Source organism: Ptiloglossa arizonensis, chromosome 3, assembly GCF_051014685.1.
Source record: "Ptiloglossa arizonensis isolate GNS036 chromosome 3, iyPtiAriz1_principal, whole genome shotgun sequence".
Lineage (NCBI taxonomy): Eukaryota > Metazoa > Arthropoda > Insecta > Hymenoptera > Colletidae > Ptiloglossa > Ptiloglossa arizonensis.
In genome coordinates this window covers 12,627,805-12,655,333 of record NC_135050.1, presented here as the reverse complement: position 1 = coordinate 12,655,333, position 27,529 = coordinate 12,627,805, and the positions used below count along the sequence as shown (strand labels likewise).

Sequence of the window (27,529 nt, the reverse complement as noted above, 5' to 3'; positions counted from 1 at the left end):
CGATCTCGAAAAAATGTGTCATCTGAATAATCATCGTCGTTCCAAGAAACAACTGTTCAAGTACCATAATTGCCACAGACACTCGATGCCTCAAGTGCAAAAGGCGAAGTCAGTTTGGATTGAACCGAGCGACGAATTGAACGAGGGTTTGGAACAAAATCATGATCTCTCGAGGAGCGATGCGGACGAAACGTATCGTTGGAACTGGAGACCCAAAACCGAGTTCGAGAGAACGTACTTCTTCGAGGACTATAGCCAGAATCATTTCCACGAGGATCGACAGAAACGTTACAGCTCCCTTCCCTACAGCGAGACGTTTGCTCAAAGGATGGAGGATCAACGGTCTACCGAGTACCAGAAAGCTCAGAGTCCGTTGCTTCAAGTGGAGCAGTCTCAAAGTTCCCTCAGCGACGATAAACTCGGTCGGGTTTACAACGGTATCAACGGTGACGGAGGGCCCAGTCACAGTGGCACCAGAGAAAGGATTCACGAGATCTTCGAACGCAACAGATACCTCAGACGAAAGTTTTTCGCGAGTATGCCGGACAACGATGCCGCGAACTATGTCGCCGATTTTCCCAAGAGCTTCGATAATAAAAATCCTGCCACGGTCTCGAAGTACAACAACAGCGGATTCGGTAGCACGGAGACGCTTGCCAGCCAAAGTAACCAGTCGTCGATCAGTAGCATAAACGATCGAAAGTCACGAGGTCAGGTGAACATCACGCCGGAGCTGATCGAAGAAGAGAGGTGTCCCGGTGATTTTTTTCAAGGAAACGATTACTCGAAAAACACCTCGATGTCGGACGTGAACCGTGTACCTGGTGGAAACGTTACGTCGGGAACAAAGGAGAGCAAATTACTGGTGAACATTTTATCTGGCAACGAAGTATACGTTCTGAAGGACCCAACGAGCTCGCGCGACACGAACCCAGCCCGAAATTACGGCTCGAACGAAACGATGGTACCTGGACCGAATTATCAAGTATCGGGTAAAATGAACGTGGAGGTTAAACAATACAACACGAACAACCGGTACACACCGAACGCGTGGAGTATACGTTGCGAGCAGTTGAACTCGAAGGACGAGATCGTGCAGCAAAACGTGGAACGTGAAAGCGATTTCGAGCATCGCTCTAGAAATCGAGTTTGTACGGACGATCGAGTTCCCGATCGTGAAACCAAAAGTTTGGATTACCTAACGAAGATCTCGCCCAATCAGAAGAGAACGGGGCAGTACGATTTTCCGTACGATGAACAGGATAAAATATCGCACGGTCGGAACACTGTGATCCGAGAACACACGGAGTCGGTAGACACGAAACATTTGCACGAATTGCAATCGGATTGTAAACCGAAAAGAAACATCTTCGAGTCTAAATCGAGCGTCCGACCCGTTTCGTACGTAACGTCGATCGAGAACGACGTAGCACCGGTGGTTAACAGATCCTCCTCGTGGACGAAACAGGCCGAGATGCGTCCACGGCAGGCTCTGTGCAAGTCTCTGCCCAATTTGTCTTTCTTTCAAAGAACGTCGAATTTCACGCTACCGAATCGTACGATCAACGATACGGATTCGTCGTCCGTGTACGGCGGTGTGTTTCAATTATCGTCGGACGTTGCGAGCACGGTACCGCGCAAGCGAATCGTCGATGAGAATCCGAAACACTTCGCTTCTCAGATCGATATCTCGACTGTTGCTCGCACGGAGCCGATGAGCTTAACCTCGAGACGAGTGAAAATCGCTAAAGTTCCGCCGCCGCTGGACTTATCCAGGGTGAACGAGAAGTACGAGGAGTTGGAGGCGTACGAGAGGAGGCAGTTGAACAATTACACGGTCGACGTGTCTTTGGTTCGTAATTACGATTGTCCTCTGCAAGGGCAACCGGCGATAATAAAGGACGAGTATCCCTCGGACGATAATCACGATGCGTCGGTGTTCAAGGACGATTCGTTGCAGCAGTCTTCTTGCTCCTTCAGCGGTGAACGTCGCGAAGAAGATGCGAACGAGACGAGGAACAACAACGATCCATACGCGTCGAAGCGATTCGAGAAGGGTAACGTGACGCGTAACGTGCACAAATCCTGCGGCGATCTCTTCGCGATGGACGATCTGCAATCGCCTCAGCTCGTCAACAATTATAAGAATTCGATGATCGATCTACGAAGCAACGATTCCGGTGCGTGTCCAGCGCGTGACTCGCTGGTGATTGGTGACGAGACTACGCGGGACAGGAACGCTAGGGCCTCTTTATCCGATCACGTGAATTCGATCGGCGGACTCCAAGCCGGGGCCGGAACTACGCTTCCTTCGGTTTACGGACCGATTCCATACAGTCAGTAAACATGCGCATAATTTTCTTAAAATAATTCTCTTCCTGCTATAAATATACCGAGTGCCGTTAGAATCGCGTTGTGCATCGTTTTCTCCTTTTCCTCTCGCATATTTAGAAAATACCTCGCGGTCTTAGGAAACACGATCGATCGCAACACTCGTCAGCGTTAAGAACGAGGAATGGAGTGCTGCGCCGTGTAAACGGGGTGCGCGAACCATCCGATCGAATCTTTCGAAAGTGCGAACCGGTCACATTTTTGATGGATGCGATTCAATGAAAATTTTTTTCCTCGTTTGAACTCGAGGACGATCAAAATACAAAACGCGTTGAACGATACGTGATATCGATACCTGTGCGGAGAAAATGAATCGAAAAAATGTAGAACAGAATTTCTTATTTCGAAGGAAATCAATTTTTCACATTTATCGAATACCAGGGGACAGTCCGTGAGCTCGGATCGAATTCTCAAGGGAGTGTTCTGAACGCGGCGGGACGAACTCAACTGTCACGTGTTATCTTATACCTTTTGAAAGAGACGAAACTGTGGACGATAAGGGCCAACGTTGTACTACTAAAGATTAAGAACTTTAACATTTGATGTCTCGTGAATTGGTCGAGTTAGGAGGCTGATATTCTGCAGCATTTATGAGGAAGTCAATTGAGCGGTATGGTGTACTCGGTGTCACTTCGTACTTAACGCAAATTAAAGCCAATTGTCGTTGAGAAATAAAGGAAAAATCTATTGTTTTTTTTTCTTTTTTTTTTTTAAAGCACCAGACACGTCGACGATTTTCTACGACGAACGAAAGCATTTTGACGTTACAATTTAGAAATCGGTTCCTCTTCGAGTTCCATTTCGAAGGAATTATTTAGACTTAATTTGTGCCTCGACTTTGCGATAATCTTGCGTAACTGTCGAATTGGCTAAGTATTACGACGCTAAAGAATGCGTAATCTCGCGCCTGTATTGGATTATAACGTGTTTTCGTTCCGTTTTCTCAGTTCGGTGACGTATCATCGCTTTTACGATCCATTACCAATTTCGCGTATACGAGCTTTATATGTGCGTTACGAAAAGAGATATTTCAGGGATCGTTCTAATTTTTTCAGCGACGCAGATCGCCTCGAGACGCGAACAAAAGTGACGTCCACTTTGCGGGTAAAATTATCATTGGGCAAAGAATTGTAAATGCATTGTGTTTCATCCGTAAAGAAAAATAATGGAAACTCATGGTCGAGAATCTGCAATAATGCGCATAAATTGTAGAAAGCGGAAAATTTCTCGATGTTTGTCAGATTAACGGTTCAGTGGAATTAATTCGCATCGCCGAGGCGGATTGTGTTTCTCGTTACATCTGATATTTATGAAAAATCATAAATACACGCGTTGTTATGTAACGTTGCGCAAGATACACGTTTATTAACGTTCATTCCGATTCGATCCTTACTTCGTAGAAAAAGGGAAGAATGATAAGCGATTCGGCAACGATCGTAAAGTTTTACGTTTTCTATAAACGTTCTTCGAGAAATGTAGGCGTGAATAAATAAAATTGGACGGCTGTAAGGAGTAATTTCTACTTGAGAATAGAAAAGTTACGACAGCTACGAAATACTGGGTAGCTCTTAAATTGGACGTTTGTGCAGTGTCGTCGAAAGTGTCCGATAGTTCGCGAAGTTTCTTCGTCGGTCGAGAAAATGGAAAAAAAGAAAATAATAAAAGAAAAAGAGAGAGAGAAAAAAAAGAAAAAAAAAACGGGACGAGTATACGTCGAAACTTAACAACGCAATACTTTCAGTGTCCGATAAAGGGATTGCGATGCACTTCGTTGGTTTTACTTTTGTTTCCGGGACGCGGAACGCGCGAACGCCATTGGCGTAGCATGTGTTCCGCGATAGCCTCTATACGCGGTTCGTGTCAACAGAACCTATTCTGACACGCAAGCGCGGCCTACAGTTCCCTCTCGTGTTCGTCGAGGCTACTGGCCAGTAGTTCCATTCGCTTTATCAGTCGCTTCATCTCGGTACATCCCGACGGATCCACGCGCGCCGCGCGCGAGCTTTCATCTCACCTCCGATTTACAAATAAATTCGTAGTAGAAACGTTCGCACGTTCGTTGTGTCCATACCGAGCGTCCACGAAGCAGATTTAAAAAAATTGGATTAATTTCGTTCACGTATCGATCGTTTGCGATAAGAGTGAAACACTGCTCGAGAAGTATACATTCTGCGGGAGCGTCGTTTTAAAGTTTCCCGTCTCTCTCTCTCTCTCTCTGCCTTTATGAGAACCCGGTACACCGGAGAGACGGAGAGAATGCTCCTGGATGGAATTCAGACTCAGTGATCGGAATGCTCGAAAAATGTAAATCGTCTCGCGCAATCTAACGAGGAGTATCACCACCGTCGCGAAAGCGTAATTCACGGATCGAGAAAGATTTACTTTTTTTTTTTTTGCACATCGTAAACATCACTTGGGGGCATCATTTTTATAGCTCCCTGTACTATACAAGGTGACTCGTTAGAACCAGACTATCTCAATGCCATCGTTGTTTCAACTAATAGGAAAAAGTGTTCTCTAGAAGAATTCGTGTTTTCACTCCAATCGATTGTTCTCTGTGGCCGAGTCCGATGATAGAGTAATGAATTTTGAAAATAAAAGTATCGAAGTGTATGTAGAAGAGTTATTCGAGTCTTAGAATTCGAATCTTTGAACCGCTATACCTTGCGGACGTTTCATCACCATGGATGTAAACAAAGAGCGGAGAGTGTTTTAACGTTGCTACGTAGTTTCTATCGAATCGAACGAATTGAACGAACGAGTTGCGTCGATGTTCATTTAATTCCGTAATACGATTTCTCAGACTTGTTGCATACCGTTATCGATCGATGTCGTTGGAACGGTCCATCGTTAACGATGATCGTGTAACTTGTTCATATTGAACGCGAAATAGACACTTCCACCGATCGAGGGTCACCGACAGTTCCACATGGAACGTGAATGTCTGTCGCCAGAGTCTCGAATTTTAATGATTTTACATCGTATCGTGCTTGTTGCAAACGAACAATATCACGCTTAAATGTTCGCGATTTACAGGTTTCGCGTACGTTTCGTGACTTTCCGTGGTCGAGAAGACATTCGAACATTTTCTTTCGTAAAATTACCGATCGTTAGACACCTTATAGCTTTGCACATGCTTATGACCGTACGTAATATTTGTACAGCAGTTTGAACATTTAGACTATCGAGGTTCTACACGCGCTCGATGGATTACTGCGCTACGTGCGATGAACGTCTACGAGCGTTCGGCGTATACGATCAACAAACGTTATTACGGGATTTCCAGACACGATGCGTGCCCAGTCTTCGAATTTCTGTCCCGAATGGGTTAACGCGCGAGCCTTTTCATACTTAATGGAACACAACATAACGAGATTTCGAAATCTAATATCTTTCGTTACGAGACTGTCCATTTCTTGCAGACATGGTCTCTCTTCGGTGAATTTTTCAATTAATTCCCTGAACAGTACTTTCGTCGAATTTTTCTGCTTTTAGGAATATCAAATACTATCAATTTGAATGCAATCAATTGTAGAAAGAATTTTACCAGATTTCATCCTTTTGAGAATTATTCCGTTCGTCGATCGTTTTCAACGTTAATCGTTCGGGGAACGTTGGTTCGTTATCCGGGCAGTTTTCCTTCCGCAAATGAAGAAGCCGTACACTTCCTGTAGAACGAGCTAAACAAGCCACGACCTCGATATGGGTTAAGCCAGTGTCCTTATCTGCGATCCGATTTTTCGCATAAAAAATCACTCTTCCGGCGTCGGATTTCTACACGCCCTGATAACTTCGGGAGAATCGAAAATTTAGACATTCGTGAGTACGTATAGGTTGTAGGTGACCATTGAACACGAAGGACAAACGAGAATTATAAAATTGTTACAATGTTTTGTAATTTTAATACAGAGAAAGGGAATGAAACGAAATACAGCTACTCGCATCGAATATTGTCCACACACTCGTTTACACACTGGTTTCCATCGTGTACGTGCAGTTTGTTCCCCTTAGTTTTTCAGTTTATCAAGATCGTTTAAACGTACAGTACAATGAAACTGATCTAATGTAACGTCTGACAAAGAAAGCTGAAAGATAATTCAAATTTGATAAATCGTACAATTTTATAAATTTTTCATCCGTCGCTCTTTTTTTATATATTATTACCAGACTGTCAATTTTTATGAATTTATGGTGTATGGGAATAGGAGAAACATATGCCAAACGTATGCAGAATATATGCACTTATGTAAAATGAAATACTAATATTATTGTATTAATTTATAAAACATGTCTTTCTTACATTTTGCATATGTTTTCCATATCAGCAGACACATAAAAAAACTCACGGTTTAGTTATTACATATGTTGATTGTTTGTAGTGATTTTTTAAAATTTTTCGATGAAACAAATGCACGTAATAGCACTTTTCTTAGGAAAATAAAACGTAGAATAAATATCGTTTGTAAAATTACTCATCTAGAAAGATACTGGTGCATAAATACGGGAAGTATGCGAGTAATTGATTAACAAAATTGTAAATTACGATCGTATAGATTTCTTCGTAGATCCCGATCGAGTTCATTCACAGAGAATATAAAGTTGTAAGTTGTTACTGTTCTTTAAGAAAATGTAGCTTAATTTACAATTTTAACTATTATCTTAGATCTGAAATAGTTAAGAAAGCATTCATATCGCTGATGAGCAACCGCATCGTGTAATTTAAATTAACATTACTTTAAGTTTAAATTACTATTTCTGTAAATTGTACGCAAGCATGATAACTATTGGTAGCCACATGCATTGAACCGGATTTTAGTCAACTGCGTGCGCACCTCGCATATTTTCGAAATCGATTTTCTCGCAAATGAAGGCTCGTGCAGACAAATTTTATTCTATGGTTTACCATCGTTCCTGTCACGATTTATTTTACCATGAAAATTTACTATATTTTATAACGTACGTTATACCGTGAATTTTCGAGCACTTTGTATAATTTTGGATAACAATTAGATGACTAAATAGTCAAGTGTGTATTTAATTTCAAAAGTATTGTCATTGTTAGAAATTTTAGGTTTTACTTATGGAGTGAAAAATATTGTACCTTTCTCAATGTCCTTTTTTTGAACAAAGTGTGCTAGGAATGTTGAAATTGAACAACATTTTTATCATTCTGAAGCTTTCAATGTTTCATTAGAGAAAATTAGAGATTCTCAAATGCAGAATGTTAGAAATGTAATTACTTTGTACTTATCTATGAAGATAATCGAATAAGAGTATTATAAATTCGAAAATAATTATAAATAATTCATAAATAATTGTTTTACGGAGGGTACAATTGAATGAATTTCAAAAAATGATTTTTTTTACATTTATGTACGTTAAAGAACCATTTAATATCGTTTTAAATACAGAAAAATATATACGAAGTGCCTCGATAAACTATTCCCTGAAGTAATACTAAAATTAGTCGCACTCAACAAGAAGTGCAACGTACTTAATGATTTTCTATTTTTAACCAGCAATCTCATAACTGTAAAAGTAAAATGATTATTTACCATTCAGACCCTGAAATCTCATGTTCCGTAAGACAACACCCACGAAATGAGAGACGCGTATCTGCATATCGTGTATCGTTGTTCCAGGTTATCTGGAATGCTAATCTACTTCCACGTGTATTCACACTAATTATTTAAATGTCACGTACTGAGTTAATCCACCGAAGGGAAAAAAATATAGTTACGGAACCTTGACAAATAATATACACAAACGAGCAGGGAATCGAAAAACGACTTTCTAACACGATCAATCCTTGTCGATTAATTTTTATTTTCAGACAGAAGAGAAACTTTAATTGTTTGTTTATTTTAGTATCCGAATATCTCACAATTTATCAATTGCAGGATACACGTGTTTTAATACTTTTATTCTCAAAATTCGTTACTCTGTCGAATTCCGTCGTATGAAATTGAACATTCCGTTTAAAAAACAAAGTGAGGAGATAGATAAATTATTTTTTTCGGAACAAACCACAATTTAACTTTGTTATTAACCAGTGGCATCTAACAATCTTGCGATAATATTGTCGTATTATGTTACTGGGGAAATTAATTACGGGTAATTATTTACAATTTCAGTGATGTCGCGATATAATAAACAATTAACACTGTACAATTATAATGAGAATGGCATTAACAATATATATTTATGTAACACTACGAATACCAAATGCATTTACGTAATTATTACACGTTACTAACATTGTGGACATAGAATTCGCAACTTAAGAAAATTATATCGTGTTAATGAAAAAATAAGTAATATGACAGTGTACGCTAGTAATGGTAATTTGTATTTCGATGGTCATGAAAACGATAAATCACTAGCGAGTAAGATGCGCGAAGGATATTGATTATTGAACCACGTCACGAACAATGAAACGATGCTCGTAATTTATGCGTTAATATCATTTGTCATTATGATACGTGCAGAGCAATAAATGGGATGGATATTTCATTAAGGATTACGTACATTTCATACTGATTCTAATCTAGAACCGATATCAACGCTGTAAAAGCCCATTAGACCGATAGTATCCTCGATATGAACAAAAATCTTCAATTTAGATTCCATTTTTACGTGTCTTTAAAAATTGTTATCCCGTTATCTCTATCTACGAAATTGATGTTAGGTCTTTTAAAGGCGTTGTCATTTACGAAATCTTCAAACAGTATAAAATCTTAAACATTCTTGTATAAGTTGTCACACTTATCGTATGAATCAATTAAATTTAAAATCTTTTTAATTTCGTTCAGTTTTCACGACATACGTAGATTATAAAATTTACAAAAATTTGAAGTATATATTTAAGAAGAAACAGATCATTTTTCGAACGAATCTTTATATTTTTATCCTTAACCAAAGTTTTTAATAATAAAGTACAAAAGCACAATTCTTTTATCGAATTGAAAGTAAAATATTTAAATAGAAAGGTCAGATGAAATCACAGGACTGGAGCAAACATCTCCTTTAGTAGTTTTTTATTCACTTTGGTAAATACCTCGTGCAAAGTTTGCAATTTTTTTCTTTTTATCAATTCTCGATACACTATTCCCTCTAGTATAATTTTGATAATTATTTCCAATCGTGACGGTCTCCACAATTTCAATGGCCTTGAAATACGTTCAAGGAGTGAGGTCACTAACTCCACTCCACGATTAAGGGTCGCTCGCTCCTAGTTTTGAAGTTACAGGCATTTATTTCGAAGTTAGAGATGTTTATTCGTCGTTGTAACCTTGAACCCAAACCCAACCCAGACCCAGGTGTAGGCCAGGCCGTTACTTCTTGCAATGGAACACTCACCTTCTCCCTTGGACATACTTTAAGGTCATTGATATCGATGAGATCGTTACCGATATAAATATATTTACCATTATCTACGTTACCAGTATTACATGATTCGAAGTAGAAGGTAATAGTCTCAGAAAGTATAAAAAAATTAACGTAATATAAATTTCTGATAATTACATCAGATTCACTTTGCGAATCTTCATCCTCCAACACACTTAGAGGTTATTGGCATCGACGAGGTCGTTGCTATTGCAAATAATGATCGTAACTTCACCCCCGGAAAAGTAAGTTCTATTATCGAGCGTAGACGAAGAAGAAAATTTGATTTAATAAAAGGTCCGAGCCCGGGAGAAAGCTTTTGCAGATGTACTCGTAAGATTTTTCACCGTTAGCTGTAAGCCGTCTCTTGCAGAGTTTGAGGAGCAAGCTATGAGAAATAGTGCCAGGAAGAGGAGATTGTACTCGGAACGCTAAGATAAAAGAATCGAACGATATCGACGAGCATGTGATCATAATAACGGAGGTTCTCTGTCGCAGAATCACCGAGGCGTTATGTGGAGGGTGAGGTGACGATTCACTATCGTTCACCAGTGCGTACAGAGGCGAAGGAACCATTGAGCGAGGAAGAGCTTGCCCGTCGGAGCGCAGAGAACATGCGACGCGTTTATCAGGAAGAACGTCGTCGTAAATATCTTCAGGAACTGCACGACATTGATTCACGACGACACACCGACAACTTTATGTAAGTCGCACCTCTTCTTATTTTTCAATTATATCGTGGTCATTTCTCCATTATCGACGAAACATCCCGATATCGTAATAACACGGATGTACCACGGGGTACGTGTTTATTTCTATTGTCGAGGGGTCAATGAACTTATGAAACATTTATTATTCAATATCGCGACAGTGTGTGTAAATATTTGAGAAGTACTGCTGTGAATCGACGAGTGTTGAAAGTTTGTGTAAAACGAGTGCTTCGAAGATCGAATACTGACTACGTATATTGCATTGCACGAGTCTTTTATATTTTCTTCTCGTATATGTGCGGTCGATAACAATGATTTCCTTTGAGTTAAAATCGATCGGAATAAACATATTCAATGAAATAAAAATTCAAGGATGACTCATAGATGGAAGAAGCATTTTACATGAGAAAACAAAGACGTGTACGTTTGTAGATAAAGTAACGACTTTATCGTACCAACTGTAATCCTCATTCTCAGATCACGTGCAGTCTAGATTTCTGCACATTCGGCACGAAGCATATGCTGAACGCTGAATCATTCTTTTTTCGTACGAATACGCTCCATTTTCTTTTTATTTTACCGTTTATCGCTACAGTCTCTTTCAATCTCTGTATATCCACATGTAATCATAAGGATTATCAGGAAAACAGAGATTAATTAGAAAAGTTGGTACACCACGTTCATTACATTATTTTTATATTGTTTTCGCTATATTTGCTTCGTTTTTCTTCTTTTTTTGTTATAACGGATAAAGGTAGACAAAAAAAATAATTAATTTTTTATGACGTTATATCGAATGATCGTTTCCGTTATTTATATAATTAATATGGCTTACTTTATTCAAATAGTCATCAAATATTTGGGCATTTGTGGTACAAGGAAAAATTCTGCACTTGTAGTATAAAAAAATATTACATTACGGTATGCGATTAAATATAAAATGTGGTTACACTGAAGTGCACTTGTAAAAAGTATTAAAATCATATTTACAACAAATAATTTCAAATATTACTTTATACGATTTCAAGATATATAATGCAAATGTAATTTTACACGATTTATAGATTCGTTAGTTTCCATACTATGACGTTTATACTCCTAAATGTTAGATTTATATTTGTTGCTAATATTTAAATTCTTAATCAAGTTCACAAACATCTTTCATATTTCAATGATTACCATTGGTATGTTCGATAATTACTGTTCTTCCACATTTCGTATCATTCTTATTTTTAAATGAAATTCACCTACGCTGCAATTACAACGCCTGCGTAAAATAACTTAAGAGTACATCGTGCATTACGTAATGACTTAAGTAACGGGAAGCACGATAGACTTACACCTCATACGATGCATGAATAACATGCTACTAACTGTTACACTGTCCGACACGATTTTTGCCTTCCAATAACAACCAGTGGATGACCCTTATACAACCGCATTTTCCAAACGAGAATTTCGAAGTTCAATTACTGTATCACCTCCAGTTTTCGAAAAAAACACAAGCTTTTGCAAAAACTCCGAATTTTCAATAATAAGGTATTTCGACAAAAGTAAAAACGTTAGAGAGTTCTAATAGATCTACGAAAATAGAGGAGAGTTGCTCGAATATAGCGGTAAATAATTTATTAATAGTTTTTCACCTTAAATAGTTTTTGATCTCTGCACTATTTTTGTATTTTTTACGAAAAGTTCTTTAACTAGGATGAAAATCCTATGCACGATCAGATTCTGTAGACATTTCCGAAGAAAGAGAAACTGGCCGGCAGAATTGTTGAAATGATTTAGATTTCGTGCAGGCCAAGAAAATATTCGTCGCCAACGCGCGTACAGCGGTTTGTCGCCACGTGCTCTGCTACTCGTGCTATGCGTAACCAACGTTGATGAAAGGGTTCAATAAGGCATTCACTTTGTGTAAATAATGTTTGACTTTTTTTTCTAATACTTCAGAGTTCTATGTCTTTTTTTCTCGTATATTTATACGGATACCAATCACAAATATATAATACACTCCTCGATAAATTTCAATGAACAGAAATTTCAGTAATATAATATTCTAAATTCGCAGCCAATCAGCTCGGTAATACCGGCGACGAACAATAATTTTACGTCGCGGGTAGTACCGAGCGAATTAGCTGCGAATTTCGAATAGTTAGTATATAAGAAACAATTGAAAACTTTCATACAATACATTGTTGCAACACGCATAAAAGACTGAATACTTCTGGCAAATATTACAATATGAATATAACTGCAATGCATTGCAATAAATTCATTAAGTACAACACGAGTAGTTTCTTTCTTCTCCTACTTTGCTCCCCTTCCCTTCATCTGATCCTGAATACCAAGGCAAAAGAGAAGATTTACCTCCTTGACCATCGTGTTCTTCTGATAAAAATGTTACCAACATTGCCGAGAAATTCAAGCAAAAGTACAGAATTTCACTCGAAAGTCCTGCAAAATTTTAATTCGCGGAAATTCCTGGAATTTGACGTCATTTCTAAAAATCCGCGGAATAAGAATACCTCCTCGCATATCATGTGCTCCTGACACCAAAGTCCCGAAATCGGTGAAAATTTTAGCAAAGGTTCAGAAATTCGTTCGAAAATCTCGCAAACTCTCAATTCGCGGAAATTCTTGGAAGTTGACGTCATTTCTAAGAATCCGCGAAATCGTGCCGCTTCCTCGCATATCATGTACTTTTGATATCAAGAGTCCCAAAATCGCATATTTTCTCAAATTTATGCCCGAATTTCAGACCTTGGTATCGGGAGAACATTGTCGCCGAGGAAGTATTCATTTCGATTATTCAAAATTACGTCATTTTCAAAGAATTCCGCATATTGGAATTTGTAAATCTACTCTTTTGTCTTAGTATTCAGGATCAGGTGGAGGGAATGGGAGCAATAAATGGGAAGAAGAGCAACTCATGTTATACTTAATGAATTTATTGAAATACATTACAGTTACATTCATATTGTTACATTTGACAAAGGTATTCGGTCTTTTATGCTCGTTACAACAGTGTCTTGTACTAAAGTATTCAATTGTTTCTTATATATTATCTAACTATTCTAAAGTCGCAGCCAATTAGCTCGGTACTACCTGCGACGACGAATTATCGTTCGTCGCGAGTAATACCGATTACCAGGTCTCACCACGTGGAGGTTGCTGCGAGCGGAGACCCGGAGAGAGATAGATGGAATCAAAGTTCCATCGATCTCCCTCGATACGCGGTACAAACGAAATTACTAAACCAAAGAGATAGAAGGAATCAAAGTTCCTTCGATCTCCTCGTTTAGTTCTGCCAAGCAATTACATTATGGAAAAATTAGGCAAAATTGGGAAAGACGCGACACGAACCGTGCAGTTGGTCCTACTAAGTCTATCCCGTTTCCCCTCCGTGGTTCCGATTCCAGAGAAAACGAACGACGCCTACCACTCCCCTAGAGGAGTGCCCCGTTTCTCCATCTTTACGACGAGAGGGTCTTATTTTGGAGGCTTTCGCAGGGACCGGCAAAAATGCCTACTCCTGTGCTCGCAACATGCCCCCTCTGGAAGCGGACACACCGGAAGAGACGGCGATAGACCGTTCGGACTACTTACACGGCCGGCCACTTGCTTGTACAAGAAGCAGTGGTGACCGGACCGAGGAACGAGGAAGCGAGCAAAATTAAGCTAAAGATTGGATAATTGCTTGGCAGATCACACCCTTAAAACTAACTTATTCTAACTGCAGAGATAGAAGGAATCAATGTTCCTTCGATCTCCTCGTTTAATTCTGCCGAGCAATTACATTATGGAAAAATTAGGCAAAATTGGGAAATACGCGACGCGAACCGTAGAGTTGTTCCTACTAGGTCGGTCCCGTTTCCCCTCAGTGGGCCCGATTCTCAAGGATACGCGCGACGCCGTCCACTCCATGGAGTGCCCCGTTTCTCCCAACTCCGCGTCAGGAGCCACGCAGAGCGTGGACCTGACCCACGGAGGATGACGAAGAGAGGGTCTTGTGGCACAAGGGCTTCCACAGGGACCGGTGCGAACACCTGTCCCTGTGTTCGCAGCATATTCTCTCTCAAAGCGGACGCACCAGAAGAGACGGCGATCGACCGTTCGGTCCACCTCCACGGCCGGTCACTTGCTTATGCAACAAGCAGAGGTGGCCGGACTGAGATACGAGCAAGCGTGCAAAAAGAAGCTAAAGATTGGATAATTGCTCGGCAGATCACAGATATTCGTACAGGGTGACCTTAAAACTAACTTAGTCATTACTTAGAATTAACAGTCCCGCGGAGGATGCAATACATCAGTCCTCTTCGTTCTTCGTTCTTCGTTTTCCGATACATCTGAGAGAATGTATCTAAGAGAAACCTAAGAGAAACCTAAAGTCAAGGCATAATAGAAAATAGAAATGAATTTGGTTAGTGGAAAAAAATAAACATGGAAAAACAAGTACAAAGTAAAATCAGAGAACAAATAAAATAAATTACACAAAGAAACAATTAAAAACCAAAGAAAGGATTGAGAAAATGGTCGCCAGTACTGACCACCGCCTACCGGCGGCCAGTACCGGTTACCAGAGTGGGGGGTCCCCCTTCCATAAACCTAAAACGAAGAGATCCGTCCACCTCGGAGGCTCCAGGAAGAATGAAATTTTAAACAATCGGGGGCTTCTTATATACCCTCCCCAAGGTGACTTACCGTTTCTTCCATTGCCTTTGTTCGATCTAATCGAATATTTCAACGAATTGATGGCCTTTTACCCATTATTTATACTAGAACATTGTTAATAATTGTTTAATCTACGGTCCTACGACGGTTGTTAATAATTATGATAAACAAACATCGAGATATTGCGAAATCTTTGAGGGCGAATTGTTTCGGTGAATGTTCGTTCATTTCAGCGATTGTTATTAACATTTACGCATGTTTCCAATATTGATCGAACAATGTGCATCTTATTTATGTATTGCAATTAATTAAGAAACTTATAGAAATTGATTTGGATCGAGACTCGATGTTAAAACGTGTTTCGTAAAGTTTTCAAGCATGGAAAGTAACAATTGTTCATTAGATACATTAATTTAACATTTGTTTAATTCTTATAATTTGCACAATACGCGTAGAAGTTGTATTTTTTACTTAAAAGCGCCGAAATTCAATTAATCGCTTTTCTAAATAGAAATATCGTCGTGATGAACACTCGTGAATCGATAAACAATGTGTGTAGCCTTGACAATGTCGGTTGGATCTAAATGAAAAATTCCATCGCGAACAAAGAATACATCAACGAAATTATATTTTAAGCCATTATTTATACTAGGACATTGTTAATAATTGTTTAATCTGCGATCCTACGACGATTGTTAATAATTATGTTAAACAAACATCAAGATATCGCAAAATCTGCGAATGCGAACGGTTTTGGTGAATGTTTGTTCATTTCCGCGATTGTTACTAATATTTATGCATGTTCCCAATTATAATCGAACAATGTGCATTTTATTTATGCACTACAAATGATTAAGTAACTTATAGAAATTGATTTTGATCGAGATTCGAAGTAAAAACATGTTTCGTAAAGTTTTAAAGCATGGAAACTAATAATTATCTATTTGGTACATTAGTTTAACATTTGTCTAATTCATATAATTTACACAATACGCGTAGAAGTTGTATTTTTTACTTAAAAGCGCCGAAATTCAATTAATCGTTTTTCTAGATAGAAAAATCATCGCGATGAAGATTCGTGAATCGATAAACAATGTGTGTAGCCTTGACAATGTCGGATCTAAATGAAAAATTCCATCGCGAACAAAGAATACATCAACGAAATTATATTTTAAGTCATTATTTATACTAGGACATTGTTAATAATTGTTTAATCTGCGATCCTACGACGATTGTTAATAATTATGATAAATAAACATCAAGATATTGCGAAACTTGTGAAGGCGAACGGTTTCGGTTAATGCCGAAATTAATCGAAGAATGTGCATCTTATTTATGCATTACAAATGATTAAGTAACTTATAGAAATTGATTTTGATCGAGATTCGAAGTAAAAACGTGTTTCGTAAAGTTCTAAAGCATGGAAACTAATAATTGTCTATTTGGTACATTAATTTAACATTTGTTTAATTCATATAATTTACACAAAACGCGTAGAAGTTGTATTTTATACTTAATCTCTTTTTTAGATAGAACAATCATTGTGATAAACACATGTGAATCGATAATCGATACGTGTAGTCTTGACAATGTAGATTGGATTTCAACGAAAAATTCCGAGTTGGATCTCAAGGAAAATGTCAAGATATTGCGAAATCTGTAAAGGCGAACGGTTTCTGTGAATTTTTGTCCCTTTACGAAATTAAAATTAATTTGTGTACTTTATATAATCGTTCGCAACGCACAAATAAGATGCATATTCTAACATTACTATTGGGAACATACGTAAATGTTAATAACAATCGTGTAGAGGGAGAAACATGCTCTACATATCGAAATTATAGTTTGCACATATGCATATATATTCTGAACGCTCAGTGACACACATATGTCACACGGCATTGATGTGAGTTGCCATCTACTGAAGAATAGGTGAACTACACTTAAGTGTGAAAACACCTGGTGGAGAAACGCTCAAGTTTGTCGAGGAATTGTTCTGACTTTCATTAATAGGTGGCTCCACAAGCATTATCTACCGACATTACAGATAAATATCTCCTTTCGAATGATATTTCCTACCGCGCGATAAAATAAATAAATATTTCTCTACATATCGAAATTATTGTTTGTATGCATGCAAATATGTTCTGAACGCGCAATTCCAAACAATTTGTAACGTGGTAATTATATGGGTTGCCGTCTCTTGGAGAACATATTTGTTAATTTTCGCGATTGTTACTAACATTTATGCAGGTCGCCAATATTAATCGAACAATATGTATCTTATTTATGCATTACAAATGATTATACTTATAGAAATCGATTTTGATCGAGATTCAAAGTAAAAACTTGTTTCGTAAAGTTTTAAAGCATGGAAAGTAATAATTGTTTATTTAGTGCAATAATTTAACATTTATTTAATTCTCATAATTTACACAATACGCGTTGAAGTTGAATTCTTGACTCAAAAGTGCTGAAACTCGATGAATCGCTTTTCTATATAGAAAAGTCATCCTGATAAACACTTGTGAGTCGATAATCGATATGTGTAGCCTTGATTTTAAGGTATCAAAGATTTTTTTAAATGTTTAAAGGAAGGCTAGAATGCAGATAAATTACATTATGCTGATTTCGTTTAATTTTACATTTATTCGAAAGATGATACATACAAAAGTTTGTACAGAAATATTTATTTATTCTATCGCACGGTAGGGAATATCATACAAATGGAAATACTTATCTGTAATGTCGATAAATTATGCTCGTGGCGTCATCTATTGGTGGAAATTAGAACAATTCTTCGACAAACTTGAGCGTTTCTCCACCAGGTGTTTTCACACCTTAAGTGTAGTTTAGCACTTTCTCCAATAGATGGCAATCCATGTAATTTCGATATGTAGAGAAATATTCATTTATTTTATCGCACGGTTTTTTTAATTGGCTTCGTTCGATCTAACGAATATTTCAAGAAATTGATGGCTCTCAAGCCGTTATTTATGCTAGAACATTATTAATAATTGTTTAATCTATGGTCCTACGATGGTTGTTAATAATTATGATAGATAAACATCAAGATATCGCGAAACTTGCGAAAGCGAACGATTTCACCGAATGTTTGTTCATTTCCGCGATTGTTTCTAACATTTATGCATGTTGCCAATATTAATCGAACAATGTGCATCTTATTTATGCATTAGAAATGATCGATTCGCCTACAACAATTAATTTTGATCGAGCTTCGAAGTAAAGAGATGTTTCTTAAAGTTTTGAAACATGGAAAGTAATAATTGTCTATTAGATATATTAATTTAACATTTGATTAATACTTGAAGATTCGAAAGGAATACCTCCTCGGCGACAATGTTCTCCCGATACCAATGTCTGAAATTCGGGCATAAATTTTAGATAATGTTCGATTTTGGGACTCTTGGTATCAGGAGCATACGATATGCGAGGAAGTGGCACGATTTCGCGGATTCTTAGAAATGACGTCAAATTTCCAGAATTTTTTGTGAATTGAGACTTTGCGAGATTTTCAAATGAATTTTTGAACTTTTGCTAAAACTTTTCGTCGACTTCGAGACTTTGGTATTAGGAGCACATGATACTCGGGAAGGTATCCTTATTCCGAGAAATTAGAATTGTTAAAAATTCGTGAAAGCATTTCGTGAAATTATAAATAATAATTTAATGGTAATGCGAATCAAGAGATTCGTAGAAACTTCACGTTCTATTAATATTACGTGCACGAGAGTACAGTAAATTAGGTTTGCATTCGTCGAAAAAAGGCAATAATAAAATTTCTATCAATTAATCGCAAAAACGATTTATTTAAAGAGTAACATGTGGAATTGTAGTAAATTGAATTTTTAAAAAATCTCTTTAAAAGTATAATGTTAAGTAAATTTATTTACAGATAATTTAACAAGGAATACAATTTAATTATATACAATGTAACAATTAAAGAGGTATATTGAAATTTCTTAAGAAAGATAATTTTATATGACAAAGAACGTACAGCTCAGTTTGAAATATTTATTATTTTGATTTCTCCGTAAAAAAATAACTTTTATATAAAGTTACCTTCGCAACTTATTTTCTATATGAATATTTTCTTTAAATTTTTTTTCATATTTTCAATGAAAAAAAGAACCGTTCTGTTTCTGATTGGTCATCTCGTTAATTGAATTATCAATTTCCTTCAGTGACAGTATACTTATACGAATCTCAGAATCTCATCCGTTGAATGTATGTTTTGCATTTTACTGAATAGTCAATGTAATCGTTAACGATTACACAATCGTTAAGTATAAACATTGTGTAAGCATTATGCATTGTCTTAAATGACGTCAAAGAATAACACCGTAAGACAATCACATACCAAAGAACATCTGATGCTTCATCCATATGAATATTATAACTTTGTTAACAAACTATTATAAAACGAGGAATCTGTTTCTTTTTATTTATAAATGTCGTTCACTTTGAGTTTGTAACCGATCAAAATTAGTTCGAATTTTTCATTCGAGAAGAACTATGTTTTTACACGGTACGAAAAAATATTAATCTCGTTGGTTAAATTTTCGCTGTATTTACATAGAGAAAAATACAGAGCGCAATGTAAACTGTATGCAAATAACTAATTATAAGATCAGTGTCAGCAAGAACTGATGCGCAAAATGCAGTGGAGCTCATAGCGAAACTTTCATATAGAGAAAGGTTTCGAGTACTCGTGAGAAAAGTAAAATTATTACAGTATATACATGCACGCATCCTCCCGCATAAGAAAAAATATCTATTTCATCTACACTTAAGAAAGTTGTAGCAAACGCATATAATTGTAACTATAACTATAAAAGCTTTAGTCGAGTTAAATAAAATTTGAAGTATTCGATCGTAACGAGTAGAATGAAATTTAAACAAATTTTTCATTTTTTAAATATAAATATAACTTGTATAGTCATCCACACGAGTATAAATAGAGTCATCTGATACGATATGGAAAAACGTAACTAAAAACGTACTCTGTTGCAGAATTGTTTACACAGTAGAATCTTGGTAATTCTAAGAAACTTTCTGTAAGTATCGAGGTTCAGCAGTTATCGAGGTAACCCACCTAATGAGGAGTCCCACTTACACAATATATCTTCATTATCTATGACCGCATTGCCTATTCGTTTCACCTTCAACTTCACTCGTTGCTAACTAACCTTCTACTTGTCAACACAATGCAACGAACGAGGTTCTTATGCAATCTTCGAGGTTGCATTTATCAAGGTTCTACTGTATTACCCCACGAGTTAGGAGATAGATAACGATATATCAAAAATATTGCACAGACTCAAATTTGATTTTACATACTCTTTTGAAATTTGTTCCAAGTTTGTAAGTTTCAATCTTTGATTGTAATCTCGAGTGTTTCGATAGTCGGAATAAAAGTACCCCTATTAATCTGATAGTCAAGATGAAACCATCTATCAAATCATTAGCGATAGTTCCAGTTCATATCTTAATACGAAATTATATTATTATTGCCCTCTGTTCGAGATAACATTATGTGTATATGTATTAACACATAGAAGTACTTATCAATATTTTATCGTTTCTTTTGCATTACGACTGATCAAAATTTATTTATTTCAGACCATCTCAGAAGTCACCGATTCCTCTGAACCGTTATGATGATTTCGTCGACGATTTGAGCCACAGAAGCAGATCCCAGGAACAGACGCCAGAACCTCGACTCGTAGCAAGAGCACTTTATAACTTCATCGGGCAATCCTCAAGAGAATTGAACTTTCGTCGTGGTGACATAATATTTGTACGTCGCCAGGTAGACAAGAATTGGTTCGAAGGAGAACATAATGCTATGATTGGGCTGTTTCCATCGAATTACGTGGAGGTAATACTTCATCGAAGTCTATTTGTTCGATTAAGATTTTTTTTCTTAATTCTCACCGAAGTGGATCTTGTACCCATGGACAAACGAAAGACGATTATTTACCTTAAATCGTCGTCTACTATTTCAAAATTTTCGCTCAAGTCTTTTTTCATACATTACTTTTGTCCTTACATAGTTCATTATCGATAATGAATATTCGTTATATAAAATTATATTCAAAATAATCGCGTATTACCTATAAATGTAAAAATGTTACGTTAAAAAGAAGATACATCTTTTAATATCGGGTTAGGTCTGGGTAGTTTCTTTTTTTAATTTTTTGTGATATGTGACATGTTGATAAGTGATTAAATGCTGATAAAAATAAACATCATTTCTGTGTGCGTTATAGATTTTACCATACGATGGAATGCGAACGACTCCAAAGAAACCTTACGAAGGTCAGGCGCGAGCTAAGTTCAACTTCGTCGCTCAGACGAATCTCGAACTATCGTTGGCCAAAGGTAAATATAGTAATACCGCGCTAAGTGTCGCGATTTCTACCTCGTTAACTCAGTGTATCTGACTCATTTTCGTCTTCGATGTATTTAAGAACGAACGAACCGTAAATAGAAAACGGATCTCAATTCCTAAAAACTCTAACACCTTCGTTGATTGTATTTTGAAGAAATATCGATAGAATAAAAATTTTTTAGTGATTTATAAGACGAATATTATTTTTTCAGGAGAATCCGTTGTCCTGACAAGGAGAGTCGACGAAAACTGGTATGAGGGACGTATTGGAAACAGGAAAGGGATATTTCCTATTTCATATGTCGAAGTCATTACAGAACCTGGGCATAGAGCAGGTATCGTACCTCGATTAGTATCAAAAGAATATTTCGATGTAAAGTTGTAACAATATTAAGGGCTAATTATGTTGACGTTGTATAGCGAAATCTCTCGCATATAATTGCGACGTGATCGCCCAAATCGTTTTTAAAAATGTTATATATATAAACAGAAGATATTAGTGGTAAGAGTTGGTTAAACGTAGAATATTTTTTAGTACGTTTAATAAACACGATAAATTTGTATTAATTACAGAAACGCCGCTACAAAATAAACCAGTTGCTGCCCCAGCCGCGCATAGTCTCTTAGCGAACGGATCAGCTGGAGGAAAAATGAGCATGGGACCCCATCATTACATGCCCTCTATACCAGTTAATATAAACACAGCCCAGCCCCACTTCAATTCACTGGTTGGTTATACAACGAATTTTTATTATTTAACAATGATACACGAATCTAATTAAGATCCCTGTACGAACTTGAATTTCTACGAAATTTCAATTAGATGGATTTGTAATACTTACGAAAGAAAATAATGTTAATATTAATAGTTCATTTTACATTATGTATTGTACCATTTTTAGCCAAGAATGGGAGGGAGCAAATTGCACGTGACACAACTCAACGAAGCATTGCACATCGACACACACTCCGAACCGATACCGTAAGTTCAGGTTTTTGCACTTTTGAATAAGATATACAAGATATTCCATAAGAGATAATTAGAGAAACAAAACAAGACACAACCAAAATCGTGTAACATCAATTTTAACTTTAATGTTCAACTCGTCTCATACTTTCTATTCACGTTAAAAACAATGTGCAAGATCCCTATAAAACTTTTGAATAACTTTCAAAGTTGAGCATCCAAGGATTATAATAATCCTCGAATCTCAATTTATTGCTTGCAAAATACGTGTACGCTTTATTTGCCGAAAGTGGAAACATTGGACAATTCGGTCGTTAATTCGCGAGCTCATTTCGAATAGAAAATCAGGAATAGCTTTGTATAAATTGACAACAAAAAATGCCTAAATATAGATCTAACAATGAAGGTGCTAGATTTTTCTAAATTGATGTATATAGTATATGTGAGATGGTACCTGCTCAAATATTACTTAACATGTTGTCTACAACTACTTATGCGTACAATTACCAGAATAATCTGTATCTGTTAAAACATTTTAAATCATACATTGATGTCTAATCGAATACTCGGTTGGTAGACTCAAATTGTTAGGAGAGAATGAAGTTCAGTTGGAACGAAGCTAACGTTTCTCGAATATTCTCCTAGGTATCGAGCCATGTATCCCTATAGGCCTCAGAACGAAGACGAGTTGGAGCTAAAAGAAGGGGACACCGTGTACGTGATGGAGAAATGCGACGACGGTTGGTATGTCGGTTCCAGCCAGAGGACGGGTTATTTCGGGACGTTCCCTGGCAACTACGTAGAAAGATTGTGAGGGACAACAACTGGCTGCGATCACGTCGCCGCATCTATCGAATCGCAGATTATGTTTTACCAAAGCACTAAGTCGAACCATTAAGATGACGAGATTTAACGTTTACGCGTCGATGATAAGAGACGAAGAAACACGCGTCACAACAGTCTTCCTCTTTACCACCATCGACGTCGATGTTGCTCCAATGAAAACCCAGTCACGCAACTCGACACGATGAACCTTATCGTCGAATTTACCAAAAAAAAGAAAAAAAAAAAACTTATCGTAAGGTTACAAGTAACGTGTAAGTAGTGTACAATAACGTTTAGTTATTTATTATACCATTGCACGAGGACAATTGCGTCAGGCTGGCGTAACGAGGCATCGGGTTAGACAGTGAACGGTACGCAGGTCCTTCGTGTTTCTAAACGAAATTTATGGCTATCGCTCGCGAAACAGAAACATTTGTATAATAGTGTGTAACTTTGAAAGGCAGCTGTCGAAGGGTTGCGCGGTAGAGAATTATATTCTGACGCGCTTGTTTCAAACGAGGAGTTTCCGTCGAGCCTATTTCCGCTAGAGCCACTTGTAGGCTATGGTAATCGAAAGGTCTATCTGGTTTCACCAGCAACGAACAAAGTTATTCGTCCTTTTAATTATTTAAACGATCGAACGTTGCAAGATACTCCAGCTCGAAACTTATCCTTTTGCAAGCAGAAATTCGAATTTCATGAAGAGAACACGAAGAGAGTCGTGTTCGTCCAAGAGACTTCAATGCTTACGGAACGTGACCAATTTATGTACAATTTACAAACCACGCAGGTAACGCTAAAATACTAGCCACAGGTTTCGAATATTCGACCGATACGATGCAAATGGTATTTTTCGTCCTTGACACTCTTGCTACGTATTGATAATGTGAATATTGCGAATGAGTGATAATCTTCAAAGGGGAATGTGAAGGGATGCCTCGGATCGGAAGCAGTGATAATGCTTGGGGTTGTATTTTGATAACTAGAAACCGTATATAAAAGTTTCACGGTTTTCGAGTACACGATGTTCGATTGAAAGATACGAGAGTCTGAGAATGTGAGCGATGCGAATCAATATTAACTCTGAACGAGGTTGAATTGAATCGTGAAATCGGATCGAAGAATAAAGTACGTTGCTCGAGTGTTCGATTAATTTTGAATTAAAAATATAAAACATATTTTTAGCGGATCGAAATACGATTCACATTGTTTTAAGTAAAATTTGTGTTTGAAAAATAAAATACGGTTGATATGCCAATTTAAATAGTTCAATATATAGTATTGTTCGTTCAAAATATTTTAAAGCTGCATCTGCATTTTCAAAACCTTTTCAAAATGAAAGACGTGGAGAAAAATAAGTAATACAAATATTTGCAATATTATTTAATGAATAATGATATTATTAATATTGTCATATTAATCCTAGTAAGTTTAAATATGTTTATTTCGAATTAAATATTTGTTTAATGATTATTTTACCTGGACGTTATTTGAAACCTAATTATACGTCGTAACCTATTTCATTGTCATTGTAAATAGGTTCGATGGTAACAAAAATTGTTCGACATCGCTCTCATTCTTAGAGGTTTAAATACGATTACTTTGAGCTCCCTGCACTTTCGATGGAACATTATTAATAGTGACGTGCGAACAAACGTCCCACCTCGTTTGATCCAACAACTGTTTCATCGAACCTCGTTAACACCAAAGGATCCGAATTTAGTCACAAATGAAACGAACTTTAAGAATAAGTTTCTTCATCGTTAGTGAAACTGGATACATATATTGTCTAAGTTTAAGATGAGCCAAAGATGCAAAGGTCTCGAGCATTTTATCTTGAACCAGAGTTTACGATTGAACCCACGAGCGTTTGTCTTATTTCAATGTATCCGAGATGAGATATACTTTTGTCAAGATTGTTCCGAATCGAGAGGTTTTCATTACATAAAAGAAAAACGAAAAAAAACGTAATACAAATGTGATTTGAATTCGAGGAACACGTCTCTTTCTGTGTTTGGTATTGTAGATAAACCAACCGTGCTGGTTGTTACATTCGTGAGTATCCAGGAGTAAGCGATTTATAATTGAAAGTTTGCCTTCCCAAATTAATATTTTTGTAAACATTATTTGTACCCAGAGTTATATATGAATTATATGAATTATATAATGTATAGAAGATATACGTTTGTATATCTATTATATATAGTTATGATATACGAAGATATAATTGTAGAAGTATTTAACGACATAATTATCTATGCACGTGTTAACGTACACACACGTAAGGTTCACAATCGAGTCGTGTGTCCATATTAATCGTAACGAATTAAAGAAAGATTTGCGCCGATGTCACGAAAATGAAACTACGATCAGGAAGAATCGATTTTCAAGAACGTTTCGCCATGACGTTACACGATAGCCTATTTCTGACCTTAGGGATGAAACTAACGTGGATCCATTTGGAAAGCAGACAATACTTATTACTATTGTAAGTTTGTAGGGCGAGAAGGACAACAAAAAATAAGTACGTAGTAAGGGCATTAATTCAACGAGTTGCGACTAAGAATCGTTTCTGCCACAATCGATCATTCGTGGGTCGAAGTTCTTTACACCAATTTTCCACCAAAATACGCGAGCTTCTAGTCAGGAGCATACGATTCAAAGACTTGTCGTCTATCGATACTTTTGCATCTAAATCAAACACTCGTGTCGACCTACAGAGCGTTTCAGAATTACAGTTACATTGGTCACTGGTTCGTGGAGCTGGAAACATCGAATAACAAATTTTGAACGAAGATTTGTTTCCTTATAAAATTGTACCTCGTATGTTCAGTACTTATTTTTATTTTTCAAATCGATCGATGGCTCTCGAACGAACTAAATTCTTAAGTAATTTCAAGAGAAAAACTCTGACGTATGTTTACTATTAATTTATTTACTTTCGAAGAATTTACTCTACGAAGAACTCGACATTTTCGACTTATTATGACACGAACAATCTCTTCTTCAATGTATTGCATACTACGTTGCACTCTATAATTTACTACTTTTCCACGAAGATACATAAAATTTACTATTAAAGAGTCCTCTTCGTGTGTTCTATCTACCAGTCAAGTGTACCTGCGATTCTGAAACAACTTGTGCATACTTACGTACATATCTTATGTTACGTGCATATCTCCGCTGATTTTGAGCATATATAGTAATCTCAAGCGCGAATCCGTATAAGAGACAGCTAAAAGAGAAACTCGATGTATGATAAATAGAAGACGTGAACCTCTCTGATAGAGTCGAGTCTTCCGATTTTTCAATTGTGTTTCTTCGCTCCTCGCGACGAGCGAATGCAAACAGCTTCCTGTAACACGCGGAAGAGAATATGATAATATGGAACATCATACCTTCGCGTATGGTTTCGTTGCGGACTTTCCTTAATGACAATCCTCCATGCGTAGAAATTAACGATTCATCGAGGATCAAATTTGATTTTCTATTCAAATAAGGGAATTCGAGAGGCAATTTCCAACATAAAACGTAACGTTATGATTATATTAGCGAAAATCGAAAGTAAAATTATAAATACATATTTATTGTAATATTTGATGAATTGTTTCAGTACATATCGTGTAATGTATCATTGTTGAAGTTTTCATGATTGTGCCTGGAAGAAGGGGCGCTGAGAATTATGTTTGTTGAGCATCGTTTAATTTCTGAACGAATACATACATATATAAATTTGTATAATATAAGAAACAAATTGTATAAACAAATACTACACACATAATATATACTCATCGCAAATTTAGAAAGTGATCGTGACAACGTTCTGTTGGTTTCTTTTCTTTGTTTGGATCTAGGAAGAACGAAGCATTGCGTTTGGAGTTGTTTGATTATTTCGGTGGGACAACAACACTAAACTGATACAATCGACGACAAGTTCCATACTACCATCTTCCCTTCGGTATTTATTCTACAATGTAAATCGTCCTGCTTGATTTGAATTCGTTTTCCTAGATTTTTAATTCGCACCCCCTGACACTGTCACTGTGTATTGTATACTCGAAATACAAATAAATCATAATCTGTTACCGAGACCAGTAACTCTGTGTAAAAATTCTATCTCCTAAATTTAATAGTATTTTCGTTGAATAAATTACTTGCTGTGAA

General features: G+C 36.9%; 1 protein-coding gene across 1 annotated transcript in view; it reads left to right on the top strand.

The window, feature by feature from the left end:
* Cap (Cbl-associated protein) overlaps nucleotides 1-27,456 on the top strand; it is a 160,622-nt gene extending 133,166 nt beyond the window's left edge. Inside the window, exons 24-30 of the mRNA XM_076306627.1 lie at nucleotides 10,276-10,480; nucleotides 20,802-21,060; nucleotides 21,452-21,563; nucleotides 21,786-21,908; nucleotides 22,147-22,301; nucleotides 22,476-22,555; nucleotides 23,186-27,456. Of these exons, the coding sequence (XP_076162742.1) occupies nucleotides 10,276-10,480; nucleotides 20,802-21,060; nucleotides 21,452-21,563; nucleotides 21,786-21,908; nucleotides 22,147-22,301; nucleotides 22,476-22,555; nucleotides 23,186-23,354 (1,103 nt within the window). The 3' untranslated portion in view covers nucleotides 23,355-27,456. The remainder of the gene's footprint in view (nucleotides 1-10,275; nucleotides 10,481-20,801; nucleotides 21,061-21,451; nucleotides 21,564-21,785; nucleotides 21,909-22,146; nucleotides 22,302-22,475; nucleotides 22,556-23,185) is intronic.
* Nucleotides 27,457-27,529: the final 73 nt, after the last annotated feature.